This window comes from Sceloporus occidentalis, unplaced genomic scaffold (assembly GCF_023333645.1).
Source record: "Sceloporus occidentalis isolate IW3139 unplaced genomic scaffold, rSceOcc1.0.p SCAF_48, whole genome shotgun sequence".
In the NCBI taxonomy this organism is placed as follows: domain Eukaryota; kingdom Metazoa; phylum Chordata; class Lepidosauria; order Squamata; family Phrynosomatidae; genus Sceloporus; species Sceloporus occidentalis.
The window spans coordinates 6181595-6204674 of record NW_028317028.1 but is presented as its reverse complement, the minus strand read 5'-3'; the positions used below and the strand labels follow the sequence as shown (position 1 = coordinate 6204674).

Sequence of the window (23080 nt, the reverse complement as noted above, 5' to 3'; positions counted from 1 at the left end):
TCTGTCGTCGATAAATCATTTGTCTTGCCTTATCAGCCTTTTCCAAATAATGCTGCATAATCTGGCAGTCTCTCTTTAATATTTAACTCGGAGCCAATAATAAACTCATGTTCTGTATGACAGCCGTGGGTGACAGTTCTCTTGTTTGGTAAAATTTCTTTTTACTCTTCATATCTGGCTCAGAGAGCATCTGATCAGGTAGAAGATGAAAAATGTATTCAATTTACGTTAGACACTGCAGTAGTTATTTTTCCTAGATTTTTGTATTAAATAACATAATATGCTCAAATAAGATCATACATAAATAGGCCGAATAATAATCCAATTATACCATCCCAAACACCTTTAAATTTTGGTGACCCCAAATATTACTGATTTAGTTCTCAACTAATTAACTTTGGAAAATAACCTTCTTATTGGCATACTCTTGTTATATTGTAGGTGAAGCTTTGTAATATACAGTTTCTGACTGTTTTGTGTCCTTCCCAACAGCATATGCGAGAGGCTGCTGAACGGCGGCAACAGCTGGAATTAGAGCATGAGCAAGCTTTGGCCGTCCTCAATGCAAAACAGCAGGAGATTGAGCTTCTACAAAAGGTAAGAGGCACAGCCAGAAGCAGTAGCGCTAAACACACTGACTCCACTGCTCAGCGTTGTCCACGCAATGCAGCTCACAAATGTCATATGATATAAAGGAGGTATTCACAATTGAACAAGCAGAGAAGAATGTGATTCATGTGTTCTTAGCACGACTTAATCTTTCATACCGTAAAACACTCTGTAGTAGTATGGCTGCAGTAGGGCTTCTCCATGACTGACCACTCAACGCATAGCAATATGTCTTACTGGAACTTTGAATTTCCTACAAGATAGCAATTGATGATTTATATGTGATTTGCTTAATTTGGCTTTAGTACCTGTAACACTCCCTATCAAATGCACTGGCCAATAAAGGGCAGATGGTTAGCATTCTAGGGTCAGTTAAAGAACATAAACAATTTCTTATGTGTTCTATACATCCTAAGAGCTGTTTCAGATACACAAAAGCAGGTACTTTAAAATAACAGATCTGCTAAATGTCCTTTTTTTTGTTAGTAGTGAGTGCTGTTAATGTTTAGTCTAAGAGGAACAACCCCTTTACATGCTTATATGTTTTAGAATTTATAAGGAAGATTAACTGTTACTGGTCCGAAAGATAATGCATTCCACAGCCAGTAGGTTAAAATATCTTAAAAAAAATTGCATATATAAAGCCATTTTTATGTTTTCTAGCTGTGTTATCTATGCACAGTGTACTAGATAAGCATCCTGACCACTTGTGGTAAACAGTAAACTGGCTTAGGCTTAATCACATACTGGACACTCTGACTATTAAAAGCCTGTGGAAGTTTATTTGAACAAAATCTGATAAAAATCAGATTTTAAGCAGATTCTGAACTATTTGTTGCCATGTCTTATTTACTGGTTGTAATGAGGTTAATGTAGCTGCAGTTTATTGTGATCACAGGAAAATTATGTTGAAAGATTAGTTTGTCTGTGTTGGTAAATGTGCACATATATGCAGGAAATTGGGGAGTCAGGTACATTTATATTATTTCTCTAATTTCATAAAGACTTGTGCTGAGATCAAAGCTGATTATTTTGTTATGATTGATGGTTCAGAGATTTTGTATCTGTTATTTCATTCATCTGTTTTAGTGCAAAGTACAAGGGAGGAAATGACTGGTCGTATCTATCTTAGATATGACAGATGGTCCAAGACCTAACTTCTTTATGTATTCTTTTACCATTTCTCTATAGTTTCATTGATGAGTGAAGACTCACTGGGAATAATGATGCTATTACTCCATAGCAGAGATATACTATATGGACAAAAGTATTTGGACACCTGACCATTACACCAACAGGGACTTTTATGACATTGCATTATAAATACATTAATATGCAGTTGCCCCTGCACCTATAACAGCTTCTACTCTTCAGTAGAGCATTTGTGAGGTCAGGCACTAATGTTGGACCAGAAGGCCTGACTAGCAATCTCCATTCCAGTTCATCCCAAAGGGGTCCCATGGGGTTGAAGTCAGGCCTGTGTGTAGGCCAATCAAGTTCTTCCACAATGAACTCATCCACCCTTTATGGACTTTGCTTTGTGCACCTAGGCACAGTCATGCTGGAAAAGAAAGGGCCTTCCCCAAACTGCTCCATCAAAGTTGGAAGCATATTATTGTCCAAAATGTCTTGGCATGTGTCCTTCAGACCAACTACATAGTAAGGAACTAAACTGGAAGGGAGATTGCAAACTAGGTCTTCTCGTCCAACATCAGTGCCTGACCTCACAAATGCTCTACTAGATGAATGGGCAAAAATTCCCACAGAAACACTCCAACGTCTTGTGGCAAGCTTTCCCAGAAGAGTGTAAACTGTTATAACTGCAAAGGGGCACCAACTACATATTAATGTCTATGTTTTTAGAATGCAATGTCATAAATGTCTCTGTGGGTGCAGTGGTCTGGTGTACCAATACTTTTGGAAATCAGTTAACCCCTTCACGACAAAGCCCGTATGTGTACGGGGTCACGATGCACTGCATTGGTGAGAAAGCCCGTACATGTACGGGCTGCTGTTAATTACCTGCATCGCCGTGGCTTTGCAGGATCCTTGGAAGCCTCACAAGTGAGGCTGGCCATGGATCATGGGAGGAAAGCCCTCCCCCGAAAGAAATGGCCGCCGCCAAACTGATCATCGGCGGTGGCCGGCAAAAACAGTGCTTAGGAAGCGATTGGCAATTGCTTCCTAAGCATAAACGGTGTTGCTGACATGCCTTGATATTGAGGCATGTCAGTAACACAGCCCCCTACCCCGATCTCCTTATGATTGCTCTGAAGAGCAACCACAAGGGCCGTCAGTGAATGGCATTGCTGCCATTCACAAGATGGCAGTGCCAACTGTCACAAGTCTATCCAGACCCTCTTGAGAACTCTCGGGCTCCCCTTGCAGGTTTAATGCAAGTAATACATTCAACCATGCAGGTCAATGGAGCCCAACTCACTAATCACAATGTGATTCATAAAATAAAATTAAAACTTGGCTGGTATCCAAACCTAGTGTTAACACAGTATTTGAGGTTTTTATTAACTGTTTATTGCACAAGTGCAAACACAGTAGCTTTATGCCAAATATCTCATTAATGTTTGTGAAAACGCTAAATGCCTCTGTGCATCACTTTAATATTGACATGTTCGATATGTGGTAAGACTGAGCCAAGTTTCATATAACATTATGTTTTTAAGGCCCAGGTCGAAGCCAAGAAGGAACATGAAGGTGCAGTTCATATGCTAGAGGTAAGGAACTGTAGTAATATATATATATATAGTCATTATGATTAACCTTTTACATGCCAGATTCTTTTTGGGCACTACAATTGTCAATATAAAATTGACATTCATTGGAAAATACATTACTATTAGGAAGTTCAGGAACAGATTTTAACAGCACATTATGTAAATTGGCATTGTGTGCATGTTTCACTATGTGGATAAGACACCAGTGCTTTCTATTCAGTGTGTACACAAGTTGGTGGGATATAATAAAAAAAAAAGCTTTATGTACTTTGCCTGCCAGGTCTATAATTAAGTGTATCCTTTATGGGAGTTTCTTGTGTGCAATGTAAAAATAAACATTTGTATCATGATTTGCAAGAAACCGACCCAGAGACCAAAGGAAACAGCACTTTGCCTGGAGACTCTGGGTCAAACCAAGGGAATTCACAAATATGGTTATTACCATTGACCCATTACCTTACTGTACTAAACTGAGGGCATCCAACTGATACATTTATTATTGTAGTAAGTATTGCAGGTTACTGTCACAGTAGAGGGATCAATGCTGTATAAAGTGCTGGCCCTGCCTTCCATAGCAGCAGTTAAAAGTGTAAATTGCTGTCCCCTTCAACAGATAATTGCTTACCCAGGTAGAGGTCTTAGCCCAGGTGCTCTCTAGACTGACAACATGACCTTCACGTTGTTTGTTTCTCCCATGATTGGCTTCCTTCCTTCATAAGTGGCATTATCATATATATTAAAATTGATTTCCTCTACACTACTAAACCCCAGAAGCTAATAAATAATCTTGCTGAGACCTGGCTTCTATTTCCTGACCAACATCTGCTGGACAGAAAGCAGCAGAATGTTTATGCTTGGTTACTGTCCTCTACATCTGATATTGATTTGCACTCCCATATTCACTAGTGTTGCTAGGTGAAGTTTAAACCTTTTCTGATTAGAAGGAAATCCATACCAAGAGGTGAGGTTACTACCAGCTGATATAATTTATTTAACTGCTTTGAAATTTGTATTGATATAAAATTCTTAAAAATAAAGAGAAAAAATAAACTGAGGCTTAATCAATGGGTTTTTTTTGTTATTAAAAGCATGCATTGTAGGATTCGGGTTAACGTTAACACATGTACAGTCCCTGTTAAGACTGGTCTAAGGTGACCATATGTCCTGTATTTACGGGGAAATTCTCTAAATCAGAAGCATTGTCCCAGTGTCTTACAGGATCACTACTGGAATTTAATAAATACAGTGCAAATACAGTGCCATTTGACCTCAAGTGTATTCTGTAACCAGCACCATCATGGTGGGGCAGAACCTTTAGGTTCCCGTCTCTCTAGAATTCTTCAGATACCCTCACTCCCATAGCAAATGTTCCATTCTCCTGTGGGCTTAAGGTATCCAGCTTAACACTTTAATTGGTGAGCTGGCTGACAATTGAATGTGTCACCCTAATATGGCAGCCAGTTCCGTACTAATTCTGTTAAACAGGGAGCTTGAAGCCTTTTGTTTGACTGATAATTATTTAAAGGGACACTCTGGCCACCATATACACTTTAATATGGTAGCTGCATGGTCTCTTTAACATTTTTGGTGTTTCTTTTGCAAACGCTTGGGGGATTTCGCAGAATCACCCATATGCATTTGCCCCCCAAACCCCCCGCCCACTATTTTGTGTGCAGTTGATGTGTTCAGCTGAACACATCTACCTGCATGTGATAGACTCGCCTCCAGTCGACCCCATTGCTGGCCTGGCATGAAGTGTCAGGCTAAAAAGGAGCAGGGTGTCTGCAGCAACATGACTGCAGTTTTAGGTCAGGTAAGCCTTTTGTGTTATTTTTTCTTTTTTAAGAATGCGTATTAAAGTACTGAAACTTTAATATGCATTCTTATTTATTGGGGTGTCAGGAACAATAAACATTAAACTGAACTTTTAACATGCAATAGTGAAATAGGATAACCAGTAGTTTTGATGACATTCTTACTCTACAGCATTTTTTAACACCTGCCCAAAACTTGCATAGCATATATACAGTAACTCACAAAAGTGAGTACACCCCTCACATTTTTGTAAATATTTTATTATATCTTTTCACTTAAGAAATGAGACTCTGCTACAATGTAAAGTAGTGAGTTTACAGCCTGTATAACAGTGTAAATGTGCTGTTCCCTTAAAAATAACTCAACACACAGCCATTAATGTCTAAATCTTGGCAACAAAAGTGAGTACACCCCTAAGTGGAAATGTTCAAATTGGGCCCAAAGTGTCAATATTTTGTGTGGCCACCATTATTTTCCAGCACTGCCTTAATCCCTCTTGGGCATGGGCTTCATCAGAGCTTCACAGGTTGCCACTGGAGTCCTCTTCCACTCCTCCATGATGACATCAGGGAGCTGGTGGATGTTAGAGACCTTGCACTCCCCCACCTTCCGTTTGAGGATGCCCCACAGATGCTCAATAGGGTTTAGGTCTGGAGACATCCTTGGCCAGTCCATCACCTTTACCCTCAGCTTCTTTAGCAAGGCAGTAGTCGTCTTGGAGGTGTGTTTGGAATCGTTATCATGTTGGAATACTGCCCTGCGGCCCAGTCTCTGATGAGCATTCATGGTTCTCTCAATGAACTGTAGCTTCCCAGTGCCGGAAGCACTCATGAAGGCCCAGACCATGACATTGCCACCACCATGCTTGACTGTAGGCAAGACACACTTGTCTTTGTACTCCTCACCTGGTTGCCGCCACACTTGCTTGACACCATCTGAAGCAAATAAGTTTATCTTGGTCTCATCGGACCACAGGACATGATTCCAGTAATCCATGTCCTTAGTCTGCTTGTCTTCAGCGAACTGTTTGCGGACTTTCTTGCGCATCATCTTTAGAAGAGGCTTCCTTTTAGGACGACAGCCATGCAGACCAATTTTATGCAGTGTGCGGTGTATGATCTGAGCACTCACAGGCTGACCCCCCCACCCCTTTAAACTCTGCAGCAATGCTGGCAACACTCATACGTCTATTTCCCAAAGACAACCTCTGGATGTGATGCTGAGTACGTGCACTCAACTTTTTTGGTCGACCATGGCGAGGCCTGTTCTGAGTGGAACCTGTCCTGTGAAACATCTTCTTATAGCCTAGGCCATATTTATGTAGAGCAACAATTCTTTTTTTCAGATCCTCAGAGAGTTCTTCTTTGTCATGAAGTGCCATGTTGAACTTCCAGTGACCAATATGAGAGTGTGAGAGCGATGACAACAAATTTAATACACCTGCTCCTTATTCACGCCTGGGATCTTGTAATGAGTCACATGACACCGGGGAGGGGAAATGGCTAATTGGGCCCAATTTAGACATTTCTACTTAGGGGTGTACTCTATTTTGTTGCCAAGGTTTAGACATTAATGGCTGTGTGTTGAGTTATTTTTAATGGTACAGCAAATGTACACTGTTATACAGGCTGTAAACATTGTAGCAGAGTGTAATTTCTTCAGTGTTGTCACATGAAAAGATATAATAAAATATTTCCAAAAAGTGTACTCACTTTTGTGAGATACTGGCCACTTTATTAGGTACACCTTGCTAATACCAGTTTGGATGCCCTTTTGCCTTCAGAACTCCCTTCATTCCTCGTGGCATACTTTCTACAAGGTGCTGGAAACATTCATCAGAGATTTTGGTCCATATGGACATAATGGCATCACACAGTTGCTGTCGGCTGCACTTCCATGATCTCCCATTCCACCACATCCCAAAGTTGCTCTACTGTATTGAGATCTGGTGACTGTGGAGGCCATTGGAGTACAGTGAACTCATTGTCAAGTTCAAGAAACCAGTTTGATGTGAGTTTCAAGAAATCAGTTTGATGATGTGAACTTTGTGACATGGTGCATTATCGTGCTGGAAGTAGCCATCAGAACATGGGTACACTGCGGTCATAAAATGATGGACATGGACAGCAACGTAGGCTGTCACTTTTAAATGATGCTCAATTGGTACAAAGGGGCCCAAAGTGTGCCAAGACAATGTCCCCCACACCATTACACCACCACTACCAGCCTCAATCATTGGTACAAGGCAGGATGGATCCATGCTTTCATGTTGATTATGCCAAAATCTGACCCTGCCATCTGAATGTCGCAGCTGGAGTCGAGACTCATCAGGCCAGGCAACGTTCTTCCACTGTTCCATTGTCTAGTTTTGGTGAGCCTGTGCGAATTGTAGCCTCAGTTTTCTGTTATTAGCTGATAGGATTGGCACCTGGTTTGGTCTTCTGCTGCTGTAGCCCATCTGCTTCAAGGTTTGATGTGTTGTGCGTTCAGAGATTGTATTCTGCATACCTTGGTTGTAACGAGTGGTTATATGAGTTTCTGTTGCCTTTCTGTCATCTTGAACCAGTCTGCCCATTCTCCTCTGACCTCTGATATCAACAAGGAATTTCTGTCCACACAACTGCTGCTCACTGGATATTTTCTCTTTTTCGGGCCATTCTCTTCAAACCCTTCTAGATGGTTGTGCGTGAAAGTCCCAGTAGATCATCAGTTTCTGAAATACTCAGACCAGCCTGTCTGGCACCAACAACCATGCCACGTTCAAGGTCACTTAAATCCCCTTTTGCCCCCATTCTGATGCTCGGTTTGAACTTCAGCAAGTTGTCTTGACCATATCTACATGCCTAAACGCATTGAGTTGCTGCCATTTAATTTGCTGATTAGCTATTTGTGTTAACAAGCAATTGAACAGGTGTACCTAATAAAGTGGCCAGTGAGTGTATATAAATAATAGGCCATAATAAGCACACACTCACGGGTCTTGTAAACTTATCAACACACCCCTCTCCCTCACACAATTAGAGAATGAGTTCCCCTTCCCGTGGTTTCAGAAGTTGGATGGTTAGCAGCAAATTAGATTCAAGTTTACTCACAGAAGCTCCCGAGTGTAGTGAGACCACAGTGAGCAGACTCTTGTGGCCAACACAAGAGTTTGTAAGAAAGAACAGCTCATTGGCCTGTGACCTAATGTGGTAATACTCACGACCCAACACTAAAAAATAAGTAATCATATATTTTTCACTAAACTCCTGAGAATTTGGACGTATCTGCTGATTCTTGTTTTCGTATACTGGTTATTAGAGAGAAGAATATCCCCTCAGTGGTGTTACCTGCTCATAAAGCTGTCCTTTAGGAAACGATATTCTGTACACAGGGTGGAAAATGTTTTAAAAATAGTTTATAACTCATAACAAATGACATAAAAATGAGAACGTGCCTTGCAGGAGATAGAGGGAAAGTTTATCCCTATGGTGCATAATTAGTTAAACCTTATTTATTTATTTATTTATTTTGCTGCTAAACAGTGTGTATATATTAACAAAAGTTTACAATAATATGTGAATTTATACCTTTTATTTAGTGCCAGGCTTTCTGCAGCTCTTGTCATGTACTGCACGGTGTCTTGCATGTGTTAAAATAGTGCCAGCTGGTTAAATTGTGCATGTTTTCTTTTAGTTTTCAAACATTAGTTGATGTAGATTAAACTGTGTTTGATGAATGTTTTTATTCATTTACTTTTGTTATTGTGTTTTGTCCTAAACTTTGCTTTGCCTTTCACCCAGACCACTTTGGACAGCATGCAGGTATTTGAAATGTGTGTTTATGAAGCTTCTTTCTGTTACCTTGTACATATTCCATTTTGTAGAATTATTCCTATACACAGGGTCCAAGTTGGTCACAGGCAGAAATAGATTTGTTGAAGCAAACGTCAAACAGCTTCTTGGATAGCATAAAATTAATTTATTATGAACATATTTTGCCCTGATAGCATTAAGGTGATGAAATATTTTACAGTTACAGAGTATGTAAGACAATAGCTAGTTATGTCATCAAAGCCTGTACGACTTACCCATCATCATGTGCTGGTGTCATTAAAACCAGGAACACAGAACGTGTTGGATTGGCAAACCAACCACATATAGCAAGCCAGAAAATGCTGCCGTACAATCCACAAAATCCATGTGTAAATTAAATATGATATGCGTATTATAGGATACAGAAGAATCAGTTATTTAGTTATGTTGATCTCTACAATTAAAGTTCTAGACGCCATTTGTCCTATGCTAGAAAGCACCCGGTGAATTTATTACTTGAATTTAATCCTGTTTACAGGTTCTGGATTTTATATTGCATTACATTATTATTAGTAGCACTATTACAATATAGGCACAGTAAATATTAACAATAACATTAAAACTTACAATATACATTTTTTTTATTTAAGACTCTAACGTACATTAAGACATAATCCTGCTCATGCCAGTTTACAATCTATTAGAAGGTTGGGGGGGGGAGATAAAAGGACTGCTTGGGCAAGGGTGATTTGTTGCGAGAGTCATATGGAGAAGTCAGTGGTATGGGGATGATGGATGGTTTCTTCGGGATGCAGCTTGAGGGTATTATGCAGGTAGGCAGTATGCTTCTTTGAATAGGTGGGTTTTAGTGAGCGTTTACAGTAAGTAAGAGGCAGTTTAATAGAATAGAGTAGGGAATTCCAGAGAATATGTAAAGTAGGGTTAAAATATTGGGTAGACAAGAGGGAAGAGCTGATAGCAGTAGAAGAAAGACTCAAGTTGTGTGAAAAGTGAAAAGGGTGTGTAGACTCATAGAGGCAGATGTTTGGGTGGATACTCGTTCTCACATCCAATTTGAAAATAGCTGGTTTATTACAGTGAGATCAGTCATTGTCATAATCTTAGATATCAACCCTAAGAGTCATTCCATATGATGGATTATAAACTAAGCACTACACCCTCTTTTGTAACAGCCGATCACCTCTTAGAGTACCCGTGTTGATTATGTTCCCTTGCTCTGCCTATGATATTGCTTCACGTTGATTATGCAGTTGAGAGGCCATTTCTAACAATTTGAGACCCTGGTGTAATAAGAATGGTTCTATGTATATTATGCTTGAATTCAGATTATCTGCCAGATACACCAAACATCCAATATCTATATGCATCTGTATAGATATTTGCACTCCTCAGCAGCCCTCACTTTTCCCACTTTTGGCGTTTAGTATAAAAACAGTTTCAAATAAGTACAAACAAAAACAGGGTACCCCAACTGCACAGGGCACTGTGGGGATAGCATTGGCTACATTTAGCAGTGTCACATAAACCCGTAATTAATGCATCAGATAGTTGGACAGCATAATGCTTTGTCCTTGCACTCCCATTAACTCAAACAAATCTGGTTCCTTAACCACTCTGATGACCCACTGTCAACTGTTTTAATCTGTGGAAACAATAGCTGTCTCAGTTAACAATATTAAGCCTTTAAATAGTCCCGTACATGGCACTAATCAAAGCATGACCAGAAACATGGCCCACCCAGTAATATAGAAGCCCATAAGGTATTTTGCAGACAACACACTCCATGTGCATCAACCTATCCTGAAAAGCTAAATCTTCACGTTCTGGGATCTAACATTAAAATCTGGTCGCACCGAAAGGCAATCGTCCCTCTACCTACCCTTGCCAGCACTGCCTGACTACCAATTAGAGTAAAGCCAGAAGAAGTATCTATGTAAAAATGATTAGCTTTTATTGCACCATTAAAATTTAACAGGTGCATTTTAATACCTGTTCCTGCTTGTTTGACACATAGTGTGGGATTGAACTATGTCTTTTTTAATAGTTCACCCAAGCCTAAGAGCATCCAGAATATGGTGAACTTTCTTTTAACACCAGTAACAAAAGACGCATTTGCAGTATTTCTGAGGTTCTGTCATAATTTTGGATTTTTAACAAAACACTGTGAATCTTTTTTAGCATATGATCTAGTTGCTCACAAGTTTTGCAGTGAGTGATCATCAGCTTCCTTCTGGAAAATATATACCGTATATGAAATATTATTAGGCATGTGTCCCCGAAACTCATGTCGCTCCACATGTAATTCATATGGCAACCTGAATTCAACAATATTACCACTAGCTAGAGTTTTCCACGTCAGTGTGTTTTTTTTGCTGTAGATTTTAGAATCTGTAGTTTTGTAAAATAATATGTCTTACAATGTGATAGTGTTTATTTATTTTTTCCTAAATGTATTTAGTCTTATTTTTATCCAATGCAAGATAATTTGTTATGGTCATTGCAGACAACCTTAAAACCACTTCATTATTGATTTCATTTAGATATATGTTCAGTAAATCTTGAATTTGGCATATAGTTGAATATCACTATCCATTATGAAGGGCCAACACCTGTGAGATTCTCATGTAACAGCTGAGCTAACCCTGAGATAAAGCAATTCAATTACTTTCAATTATTCTCCCTAAGACAAAAGATGCGTCAGTATTATCCCAAGAGAAAATTGAGTCTTTAGTTGAAGTTAAAACCTTTTATTGGGCCAACATATTGTAGAAGAAGATGTAAAATTAATAAGCTTTTGAACTCTGAGTAACTTTTTGTAAAGAGTCCAATTAATCTCCCTGCATTAACTATGATTGTGGCAAGGCTAACTTTCTCACAGGAGAGAAATGCTCATTGGCATTGGCCCTTTATAATTTACAGGAAAATAAGTGAAAATATTACAGGAAAATAAGTGAGGTGAAGTGTTCAGCTCTCCAGTTTAGTGAATATATCTCATAATCTGTTAGGGGCAGTCTACTAGTAACTGGCAGGCTATGGTGGTTTATAAACGAGACCATGGGTGCAAGCTCCAGTCCTGGAACCTGAAAATAGGCCAGGAATTCTGCATGTTCTTGCCTGTTATTTTTTAACACTAATCTTTCATTGAGATACCTGTGCTCCAGCTGGGATATCCAAAAATTTGGTTTGCGGCCCTTTAGGACTGGAGTTGTGCAGCTCTGAACTAGATCAATACTATGGTTGGGTCTATGGCTTCATGGTTATTGCTGGAAACCTCATATGAGCTGTAGTTTACCTGCTGGCCACAACTAGTCAATGAAATGTTAAAAGAAGCAACCTGTTTTTTCAAACACAGTAGTTAGGTGAAGTTTTGTTGACAGTACCATTTTTTATTCCAGTATTTGCAGCAGTTGTTGGCCACATGTGGCTTCCAAATGCATATCTAAGGCAGCAGACATATGCAGATGAGGGTACCCATGTAACCCATGAGTAAGGAGTTACATGACATATCTTGTATCTCAGACATGTCCATATTGGCATAAGTGTATTTTATTTGAAATTATCCATTATCTATGGCAACCTGACAAATTTGCGAATTTCATTTTACATCAATATATTGTTGTGGGACCTGTGCTACCCATAAGTACATTTTAAAATACTATGCACATAGAAGTAGGAGGGCAGCATAACAACTCATTAAAGCATGTGATCCTCATGAATTATTTTATGGTAGTTAGAATTACAAGGATTTCATTGAGCATTTATTTACTGGTTTTTCTAACTTTACAATTTAAAGTATTCTGGATTTTTCCTTTCTGACTGACATTTTTAGCAAGCAGAGGAAACATTGCATGTGTGGCATTGACACAGATTTTATGTACAAGTTTAGGAGTGTATGGAGAATATCATTTATTTAGTTAAAACCAAATGTACATTTTTGTAGGCCAAAGTTCGGGAGTTGGAAGAGAAATGTCGGACACAGAGTGAGCAGTTTAATCTCCTCTCCCGAGAGTTGGAAAAATTCCGTCAGCAAGCTGGCAAGATTGACTTGTTGAGTGGCAACACAATTGGTTCTTTTGATGTCCCAGGTTCCCCCAATAAAACTCTCACCCAGTTAATGAATGGAATAGCCACCTCCATTGGGAAAGGTGAGTGGGGACACATTCTGTCCTAAAAATGTGACATTAAAATTCTGCAGTAAGCTGGAGGATAACTTGTTCAATGGTTCCAAAGATTGGTTTTCAGTAGAGTAGACTCCAAACATGGTTTCATCTGGTCATGAGGCTCTGTGATATTGATATTAACAAATTAATAATGCACTCTACCTGCTAGAGGATCCATGTAATTACCGTATTTTATTGTTCACAGTGAATCTTGTTAACCTAGAACATTGATGTTCTACTAGAAGACTCTTTACACTGTGTGGCCCCCATTCTGTCTTAAGAATCAATGGGTTCTGTTGTATTTTATCGATTTTCCAGTATTCAGTCATCATGTGTATCTAATTGGTGAGACTGATTCTCAGCAGGGTCACACTTTTAGGAACAAACTTGTTGCATTTGTGTGTTTCTCTGCTAACCAGCTAGAGGTTGATGTATGCCCATCAGCATGCAGAAGACTTCTCATGTGTTACCAGTGAGCAATCCTATACTCTAAACCTACACAAGGTTTAAAAGGAATGATAGTTGTCTGATGATTAATTTGCACTTTTATGTTTTATATTTCCTCTTAAAAGAAAGGCACTTCCTAATCACATTTTGAATGTCTTTCTGCAGCAAACTTTTGCTCCCATTTAAAATGCATTTGAAGGTAATCCAGGAAGACAGCTAAATTCAGGTCATTACACAGCTCAGTCTATTGCCTGGAGATGCACATGGGTCCTGTTAGAGTTCTAGAATCTATGATCAGCTCTAATCAGTCACTCTACAGGATGTTGTGTAACTTCTTAACAATCTGAGCTTAATCTGTTCATGACTGCATGACATATCTATTTGTAGAAGTTAGTCATTCAGTGTTTTTTCTATGTATTCTGTACATTTGTGTGTAAATAGGTTGCATATATATTATCACTAGATAGCCACAACAAGTTATTGGGATTCATCTGTGTAGCAAGTTGTGTGTTCTGTGAAATAAAACAGCCTCAGCTTTACATCATGTGAAATACCGTATTTGCTCGATTATAGCAAATACATAATATATAACCCCCAAAATGTGAATATTAATTTAGGAAAAAAAAGAAAAATCCTGAATATAAGACTACCCTATAGGAAAAAAACTTTTACTAGTAAATATTAATTCACGTGTAAACATAATTAATTCACAACATTAATTCACATTTTTTCATATTTAATAAAAATGATGCAATTTTAGTTTTTATTTCCTTTTGTTTGCCAACTTGCCCCCAGTTTTATGCACATCTGCCCCCCAGAAATGCCTTATATGCCACTCTGCCTCCCTAGTATGCCACTAGTATGCGCATCGCACAGACGGCCGCCGGCTGCCAGAGACGAGGATCCAGGTCCCCTGCAGCGCTGCGGGGGATCTGGATCTTAGTCTTGTAGTCAGACCTATATTTGAGGTCTTATAATCAAGCAAATACAGTATATGTCATTATTATACATTATACTTCAGTAATTGTAATTATTGTACCATTACAATGTTATGAAAACTGGGTCATTTATTATACAATGAATGCAAAATGGGACACCATGACTCCAAACCTGGTAATCCAGAATATTTACTATGGATGGTCAAAATTGGTTTCATTATCCTATCAACCAATAGAATATTCCATTTGGTTGATGTCAAGATAAAACTACCTTTAAACTTTGCTCCAGAATCACTTTTTATACCACTATATTATTTAAGGAGCATCGTTAAAAAACACATTATAGTGCATCACTCATTAGATTATATTGAGTAGCCCAGTTTGCCATCACTTTCTTTGACTTTCACATACATGATTTTACTCATGCTGAGGGAATCCTATTACAGAGTAAACCTGTAAGACATCAAGATCATTTATGCATGTCACAATACAAATCACTCTTACTATTGTGCTGGGAAGTAACAAGAGTACAACACCACACTCATCTCTGAAGGTGCAGTAGCAATTTAGTAGCTAGGGAAGATACCAAAGAAGTTATCTACTTGTCTACATGGTGTTAATTTGGATTTAGTTACACAGTGTTTTTTATATTGATTTATACATTTTGCCAATATACTTGAGGTCTGGTGTTAAAAAAATGATGCAAGAATTGAATGAAATCCCTAGCATACATCAGTCACAGAGTATTATGGTTGACATAAATGGCTGTAATTATGGATCATATTTCCCAACTTTGTTTTACACACAGATTCATTACTGGTATGTATGGATTTGGTAACGAGTTACAGGGACACTGGCTACTTTAGTGTACAGTGGACCAAAATCTAAATTGGCAGCAGCACAATTATTCTAGCAGGTCATCACTTCCAGAAGCCCAACATATACAACTCAGTAATGATTACACGGGATGATTGTTTTTCTTTACAATTATTATTATTATTATTATTGAAACTTCTCCGTAATTGGGGTAGTAATGAAAAATAAACATAACCATAAGCCAAAGAAAATAACTTTTAGAGAAGCTAAAAGTTTATATACCATAACTAGATATTACCAGAGATTTACAGTAGTTCATAGATTAAAATGAGTAGTTCATTTAACATGAAGACACTAGCAATATTTTCACTTCTCCGGTAAAAGATTCATATAGCAGCAACGTATTTGTTTTATAACAATAATTACTAATGGTAAGGACGTAAAGGTATTCTGTGTTAATCTCTATTAAGAAGAGATTTCAGCTATTGTATTCCAGAGAAGCCACATCTCAGATGGTCAGGTATCATTAAATAAGAGTAGAATATGAATGATTAACCACCAGAGTAGGTGAGTCTGACAATTTCAGTATATGAATATTACCGTATTGGCTCAGATATAGGCCGCCCCCGTATATAGGCCGCACCCTAAAAGTTTGGTGCTTTTTTAAAGAAAAAGTTTTTTTCTTTAAAAAAAAGCACCAAAAAAATATGCTGCCACTCTGTCTCTCCCCCCCGAGATATGCTGCCACTGTCCTCCCCCCCGAGATATGCTGCCACTGTCCTCCTCCCCCCTCGAGATATGCTGCCACTGTCCTCCTCCTCCCCCCCCGAGATATGCTCCCACTCTGCCCCCCCCGACTTACCAGAGGAGACTCCCGAGTGTCTTGCGGGGCCGGCGGGGGACATCTACGCAATACGCGTACACAACTTCCGGTGCCGGCACTCAGCTGATGTGCCGGCACCGGAAGTTGTATACGCGTATTGCGTAGATGTCCCCCGCCGGCCCCGCAAGACACCCGGGAGTCTCCTCTGGTAAGTCTTGGGGGCAGAGGTAAAACAAATCGTGCGGACGGTCACTGGCTGCGGCGATGCGGGTAAACAACCTCCGCAGCCGGTGACCATCCGCACGATGTGCTTAGACAACCTCCCGTGCCGGCACCCCCCCCGTGGAAAGTGCTGGCAGGGGAGGCTGTCTAAGCGTATCGGGGAGTAGGATGCAGGTCCCCTGCACCACTGTATCCTAACCCTGCATGTCCCGGGCGTCGGGCGCTAGACTCCGAATATAGGCCGCACCTCCACTTTAAAGACTTAAAGTGGGGGAAAAAAGTGCGGCCTATATTCGAGCCAATACGGTATATCTTTGATGCCCTGACAAATGTGGACACAATCACAATCACAATCATTGGCCCGCTTATTTACTAATTCCTTACATAATTATTACATAGATTACCGTAGACAACGTGTAGAAACTGTGGAGACTTAGAAGAACATCCTGTTAGTATTTGAAGGATGGAAAAACATTCAAAAGAAGTAAAGTACATTTATTTATATCACAAAATTAAATTATACTAATATATGTAGATTCTACAATGATTAAAGATGTATGCCTCACCAAATCTCTGATCATGAATTAAGTAGACATCATAAAATATTTGTATTCATTCAAATCTTAAATCATCTACTGAGATTGACCCAAATACAGGTTGGCGACTTTCTGAGATGATAATTCTCAGATTTTAAATTAAAAGTATTGATATGTGTCCATTAGGGAACAATCCTATTGGTTTGTTCTCACCTTAGTCATCTTCTGATTCCCACACTCAACTTAAACTCAGCTTCCCAAAACATGAATTCTTAAAGCCATTTTATTTGAGCAGTTGTCTTATTTCTTGGCTGAGCTATCTTCTTCTTTGCTGGGTTAAATCTACAAATGATACTGTTATAGTTTTAATTTACAAAATATAAGTACAAGACGTTCTACTTTTCATCCTATTCCCTTGGTGCAAAGTGCTAGTTAAGCCTACCTGAGGCATTTAGTGCTTTTTTTGCAGCTATACAACAATAGTCAATGGAGCTGTTGCCATGTAGTAACCAAGTCCCCAATTCCCTTATTTAATATTGGCATAGAATTCAAAGATTGGGGCACACACAGTGTACGTCAGCGTATCGTGTTAGAGCATCAGGGGTGAGCCTAGGGTTAGTAATGTGAGGGAGAGGATGGAAGAAGATAGTGGATGCGTATAGTTTTAGGTGTGTTTGTGTGAAAGTATGTGCATGGGTTTGATTTTTTAGTAATGGATGGGGTGACTTTGAAGAAATACTGCACCTGGGCACCACTAGCCCTAGGCTCTCCCCTGCCACTCACCAAAAATGTATTAGGGTAGTTTGACAAGCTTTTAATAATTGTGCTAAAAAACAGATAAAAGCCAATGGATCCTTATTTTAGAGTCACTGTTTGATACTCTGTTATACACGCTTTATAGTGTGTTTTTTGGCTCTTCCTGCCTCCTTTTTAATCAAGTTGGAATTTTGTTTTCGCACAGGGCATGAAAGTGCATCTGGTAGCCGGTCAGTGATTTCTGAGTTTATTCGCCCACTTCAGATCACAGGGGACAAGCCAGAGCAGTTGTGTGTCAAACCTACTTTCCTCTCAAGGTCACGGTCTACTAGCCCAAGGCACAGGTTTGAGTCCGATGTAAGTTTGGTACTGCTTACTTGCATGCAGAACTACAGAATATAGTTAAAAAGACATTCCATGACAGTCAAGGATCCAGTTGAGAAAAAAAAAAGCTAAACAAATATACCCAGGCACAGACTGGCTATTGGGTACACTGGACAAAGGCCTTTTACCACCTCCCACCTACCTGGCCAGTGGCCTTAAAGTAACAATGTTGATGTAATTCACCGATCTGATATTAAATAAGTTTTACATGTTTACAGCTGCTGCGTTTTCTGTTTCAGATGGATAATGAACAGAATACTAATACCTCAAAGCAAAGATACTCTGGGAAAGTCCACCTTTGTATTGCACGGTACAGGTAAAATAATCATTTTTTCAAAAATAAAAAAGATCACAGAGAAGCATTCAGCAAATAAATTGGAATGTATGGCCTTTCCTTGTTTTAAGATATAAACTTTATAATGTAACCTTATAATATTCTCCCATGCTACAAAATGGAATACAGGAAATCAGACAATTTGTGTTCCAACAAAAATAGAATGTATAGATAATTGTATCAGTATGAATAACATTATGAAACTAAGAAATCCCTGCTGCATTTTGCAACCCATTTAGGTTTAACTGCACCGTAGTAGTTGCCCCATCAAATTATGAAAAATAGCAATAGCCTAGCTTTTAAATATATTGAGTTATTCCTGTCATAACCAGGAGATAAATGCAAGGATAAAGCAGTGCTCCTTGGATGACAACCCTGTGACCTAATAGTCCATAAAAATATACTTGGTGCTGCTCAGATAAGTTATCCTACTTTTCCTGTACATATGTTTTAGGCAGGTGTGAAGAAATGCTGTAAAGTAAGAATGCTTTAAAAAATAGGCATGTTAATAGTTTAATTTTATCATTTGGAAAAATGCAAAGTGAGTGAAAACAGGAAAAAGGAAAATCAAATCAATATATAGTGTTACCAACCTTTGCCTTCAACACAGCATCGATCCTTCTAGTTAAACTTGCACAAAGTCAGGGATTTTGTAGGTTTATGGTTAGGAGGTAAAGGTATTCTCTATTAAGTAGAGATTTCAGCTATTATTTTCCAGAGAAGCCACATCTCAGATGATCAGGTATCATTAAATAAGAGTAGAACACAGTGGGACCTTGTTGGAGGTTCCTTGTAAGTTTTTGGCTAGATTTCTGCAAATAGTTGGGGATTTGGTGAGAATTAATGATATCCTCAATGCTGAGAAGTACAGACACTCATCCATCATGCAATACCGTACGGGAGACATTGGCTGTGAATATCTTCAGCATAAAGAAGAACAAGAAGTTGTGGATGTGATGGTATAGCCCCCACAGAGCCCAGATCTCCACATCATCGGTCTGTCTGGGATTACATGAAGAGAAAGAGGCAACTGAGGCTGTCTAAATCCACAAAAGAACTTTGGTTTGTTTTCCAAGAAGTTTGGAACAACCTACCTGCTGAGTTCCTTAAAAAAACTTTGTTAATGTGTTCCTAGAATAATTGATCCTGATTTGAAGGCAAAGGTGGACATGCCAGACTTGTGCATTCAGATTCGTACGATTTGCAGATTTACAGAATCTTGGTAAAGTCTGTGATTCGTACGGAGCCTCGAAAATGATGCCAAATCCCCCATAAATCGGAGAAAAACAAAGCAAAAAGCTTCTCTGCTGACCGCTCTGCTTCTGCTTCCGCATCTTCTTCTCCCTTCTATGCTTTATTCTCTTCTATGCTCGACCTGCTATATTCTATCTTCATCCTAATTTTTGGCTGAACCAAATGGACAGGGAACAAAATTTCTTGCCTGAAACCGAATGGGCCAAAAACAAAATGGAAAATTTGTCCGAATCGTTTTTGTCCCATTTGCACGACACACATACACACACACACACACATTTACCCTATTGAGCATTGATGTTCCATAAAGCTAGTTCCATCCACAACATGTATCAGATTGCTTATGTGTAAACCTGGTGGGATAATGATTGTTAAATTCAATTTACCTAATATACCGATACAAAATACAGCACATTTAAGCAGTTTTTTTTTTTGAAGGGCACAGAGGTGGTAGTGGGAGTTAAGGAATATTAAGGCACCATTAAGATAGCAACATTAATATTAGCAATGAAAATCGGAATTCATTTGAAAATGTTTAAATAGTTTGATAGATCATAAACCCTTTTCGTGTTTATTTTGTTTAGTTATAATCCCTATGATGGACCAAATGAAAACCCTGAGGCAGAACTTCCCCTGGTGGCGGGAAAATACCTCTATGTGTATGGAGATATGGACGAGGACGGCTTCTATGAAGGTATTTATACTTATGTAATTTCAAAAAGAGGGCGAGTACTGTCTGTACTAATCATTTTCAGACAACCATGCATTGTCCTCCAAAAGGGAAAGAAAACCAATTAAAACTTTTTCCACAAAAACAATATACTTTATTGATAGCGGAGTAAGCGCCTTACTTCCTGCCATATGGCAGACTCCACCAGTAAGAAGCAACTTTTGTAGTCACATAGGACAGTCAGTGTATTGCTGCATGCCTGTGTGCTTGCATAAAACGGCAATGCTCAGAGTTACTGTGTAGAGATCTCTTATGCATGTGTGTGCATTGATATAGGATATGCATGCCTGGGAAATTCCCAGGTCAGGTTACCTGTAGCCCTCTCTCTTCGGCGTGTGGTTTAGTGAGGGGTTAGCTTCTATGCTACGGGTGAGGCTATCCCTAGATAGCATCGGATTGCATGGAAGCGGGAACAGAATTGTTTGGGGAGCAGTTGTGGCTAAATACTGCTCCTGCACTGCCCCTGAAGAAGAGCAGAGCTTTACCTGATGAAACCAAGAGAGTTCCTAAGTATGGAGATATCTCTGTATGAATGCGTGTATTTTTGTCTATTAAGCATAACTGTGTGCATTATGCCTTATGTATCCGTCTATGTATATCAGTGTAGCAACACAAGACAGGAGCCGTAAATCTACCTCCATGTCCATGACATATGTAAAGATTTACTTTTACGCTGTCTTGTATGATGGATATATAAAAATTCATTCTGGAGGGGGACTGCTTATTTCAGTCTTCTCCAGGACTCCACCTGATCTTGATCTGCATCTAAAGAGTAGGACAAGAAAACCTTGACATGAAAGCCAAATTAATTTGCCTAACAAGGCTTTACATTTCAGAAGTAGAATTTTGTACCTACTGCTATGTGTTGATGCCGAGGGAAATTAGGTTTAAACTTAGTTTTCTCTTTATAGCAAGGTTTTGGCCTCTCAGTCTGCAGCACAAATCATATGTTAGGAAAACAGTTCCTTTCTAATGTAAATTAAGCAATAACTGTGTATAAAAAAACAAAAAACAAAACGGTATTCTCTACAGATAAAATGTTTTTTTTTTTTATTTACTGTAAACTATAAATCAAGTCCTATCTGACATTTGGTTATTTTAAATATTATTATAATTAATTCAAATTTAAGAAACATATCTAGTGGCACAAACATGTATTTATATTATTGAATATAAATGTAAAGTGATTTTGGTATTTTATGGAACTTTAATTCTAATTTTTGCTAGCTACAATACCCAAGATCATATTACCCATTTTATATATTAGTGATAACTAAAACCACATTGTTTTCTGTACAGGAGAGCTGCTAGATGGACAAAGAGGACTAGTCCCATCGAATTTTGTGGATTTTGTGCAAAATGATGAATTTCATGTGTCAAGCAGCACCTTGGCCAGTGAACAGGAAGAGAATTTCCTTAACCATTCTGCACCGCTTCTTCAGGGGGAACACAAGTTGGAGAGTGCACCACCTATACACATAGAGTCCAGCATGCTAAACAATGGCACAGGGACCATTGATGTTAACATTGATGAGATTGGAGAAGACATTGTGCCTTATCCTCGGAAAATAACCCTTATCAAACAACTCGCCAAAAGTGTTATTGTGGGCTGGGAGCCACCTCTAGTGCCACCAGGCTGGGGTACTATCCACAGCTATAATGTGTTGGTGGGAAAAGAGGTCCGTGCGTCACTGAGTTTTGGAAGCAGAACGAAAAGCCTCATTGAGAAACTGGATCTTGCCACAGTTACATATCGCATTTCGATCCAGACTGTTACAGACCGGGGAAACTCTGATGAGCTACAATGTACTTTGTTGGTTGGGAAAGATGTAATTGTAGCACCTTCTCATCTGAAAGTAGACAATATTACTCAGATATCTGCTGAACTCAGTTGGCTCCCCAGCAACAGCAATTACAGCCATGTCATATTCCTCAATGAAGAGGAATTTGACATTGTGAAGGCTGCCAGGTACAAGTACCAGTTTTTCAACTTGAAGCCCAACATGACATACAAGATAAAGCTCCTTGCAAAGCCCCACCAGATGCCATGGCAGCTTCCTCTGGAGCAGAGAGAGAGGAAAGAAGCCTATGCAGAGTTTACTACCCTACCATCAGGTTAATGTTATTTTCTAATCTATGAATTGTTAATTATTTCATTTTTCCTTCAGTATAAGAACAAATACAGTTATTTTTGTAAAAAAACCTAACAAGACATCCCTAATTTCATTTATCCATATTGGGCAAATAATCAGAACAATACCTGGATCCACTACAACGTGTACACACAAATATCCTTGTTTTCTGCTTGTTCTACAAGAGATTTATATGGACTTGTGTACCCTTAACATTTTCCCCCCAAATTTTCCCATTTAACTGGATTGTTCTTTGTACACAAAATCCCTTATTAATTGTGTGGTTCAATTTAGTCATTGTTTGTATTACCTTATTCTATTATTTACCTTGGCTTAGCTCAGGTAGCACATCAAGGTAAATGCCAAGTAATCATATGCACAGGTGACCCTATATACTGTTCTTCACAATGTTTCTTACTACATGGTTTACATATTTCTGAAATATATGTAAATGCCCTAATTCAATACCATTTTTAATTGTCATAAAAGCTTTAGAGTATCTAAACAGGTACAAAACCAACACCACGTTTCCTTAGAATATGGCTGTCTGCATACATTATGTTCCAACCAGCTAAGT

The 23080-nt window shown here is 38.9% G+C and overlaps 1 protein-coding gene across 2 annotated transcripts in view; it reads left to right on the top strand.

Moving 5' to 3' along the window:
• Nucleotides 1–495: 495 nt before the first annotated feature.
• Nucleotides 496–23080, top strand: part of RIMBP2 (RIMS binding protein 2) — a 53207-nt gene continuing 30622 nt past the window's right edge. For both annotated transcript variants that reach the window (XM_089491047.1, XM_089491048.1), the window contains exons 1-7: nt 496–597; nt 3291–3341; nt 12912–13116; nt 17875–18026; nt 18293–18369; nt 20226–20335; nt 21671–22486. In XM_089491047.1, coding sequence (XP_089347173.1) covers nt 496–597; nt 3291–3341; nt 12912–13116; nt 17875–18026; nt 18293–18369; nt 20226–20335; nt 21671–22486 — 1513 coding nt within the window. The remainder of the gene's footprint in view (nt 598–3290; nt 3342–12911; nt 13117–17874; nt 18027–18292; nt 18370–20225; nt 20336–21670; nt 22487–23080) is intronic.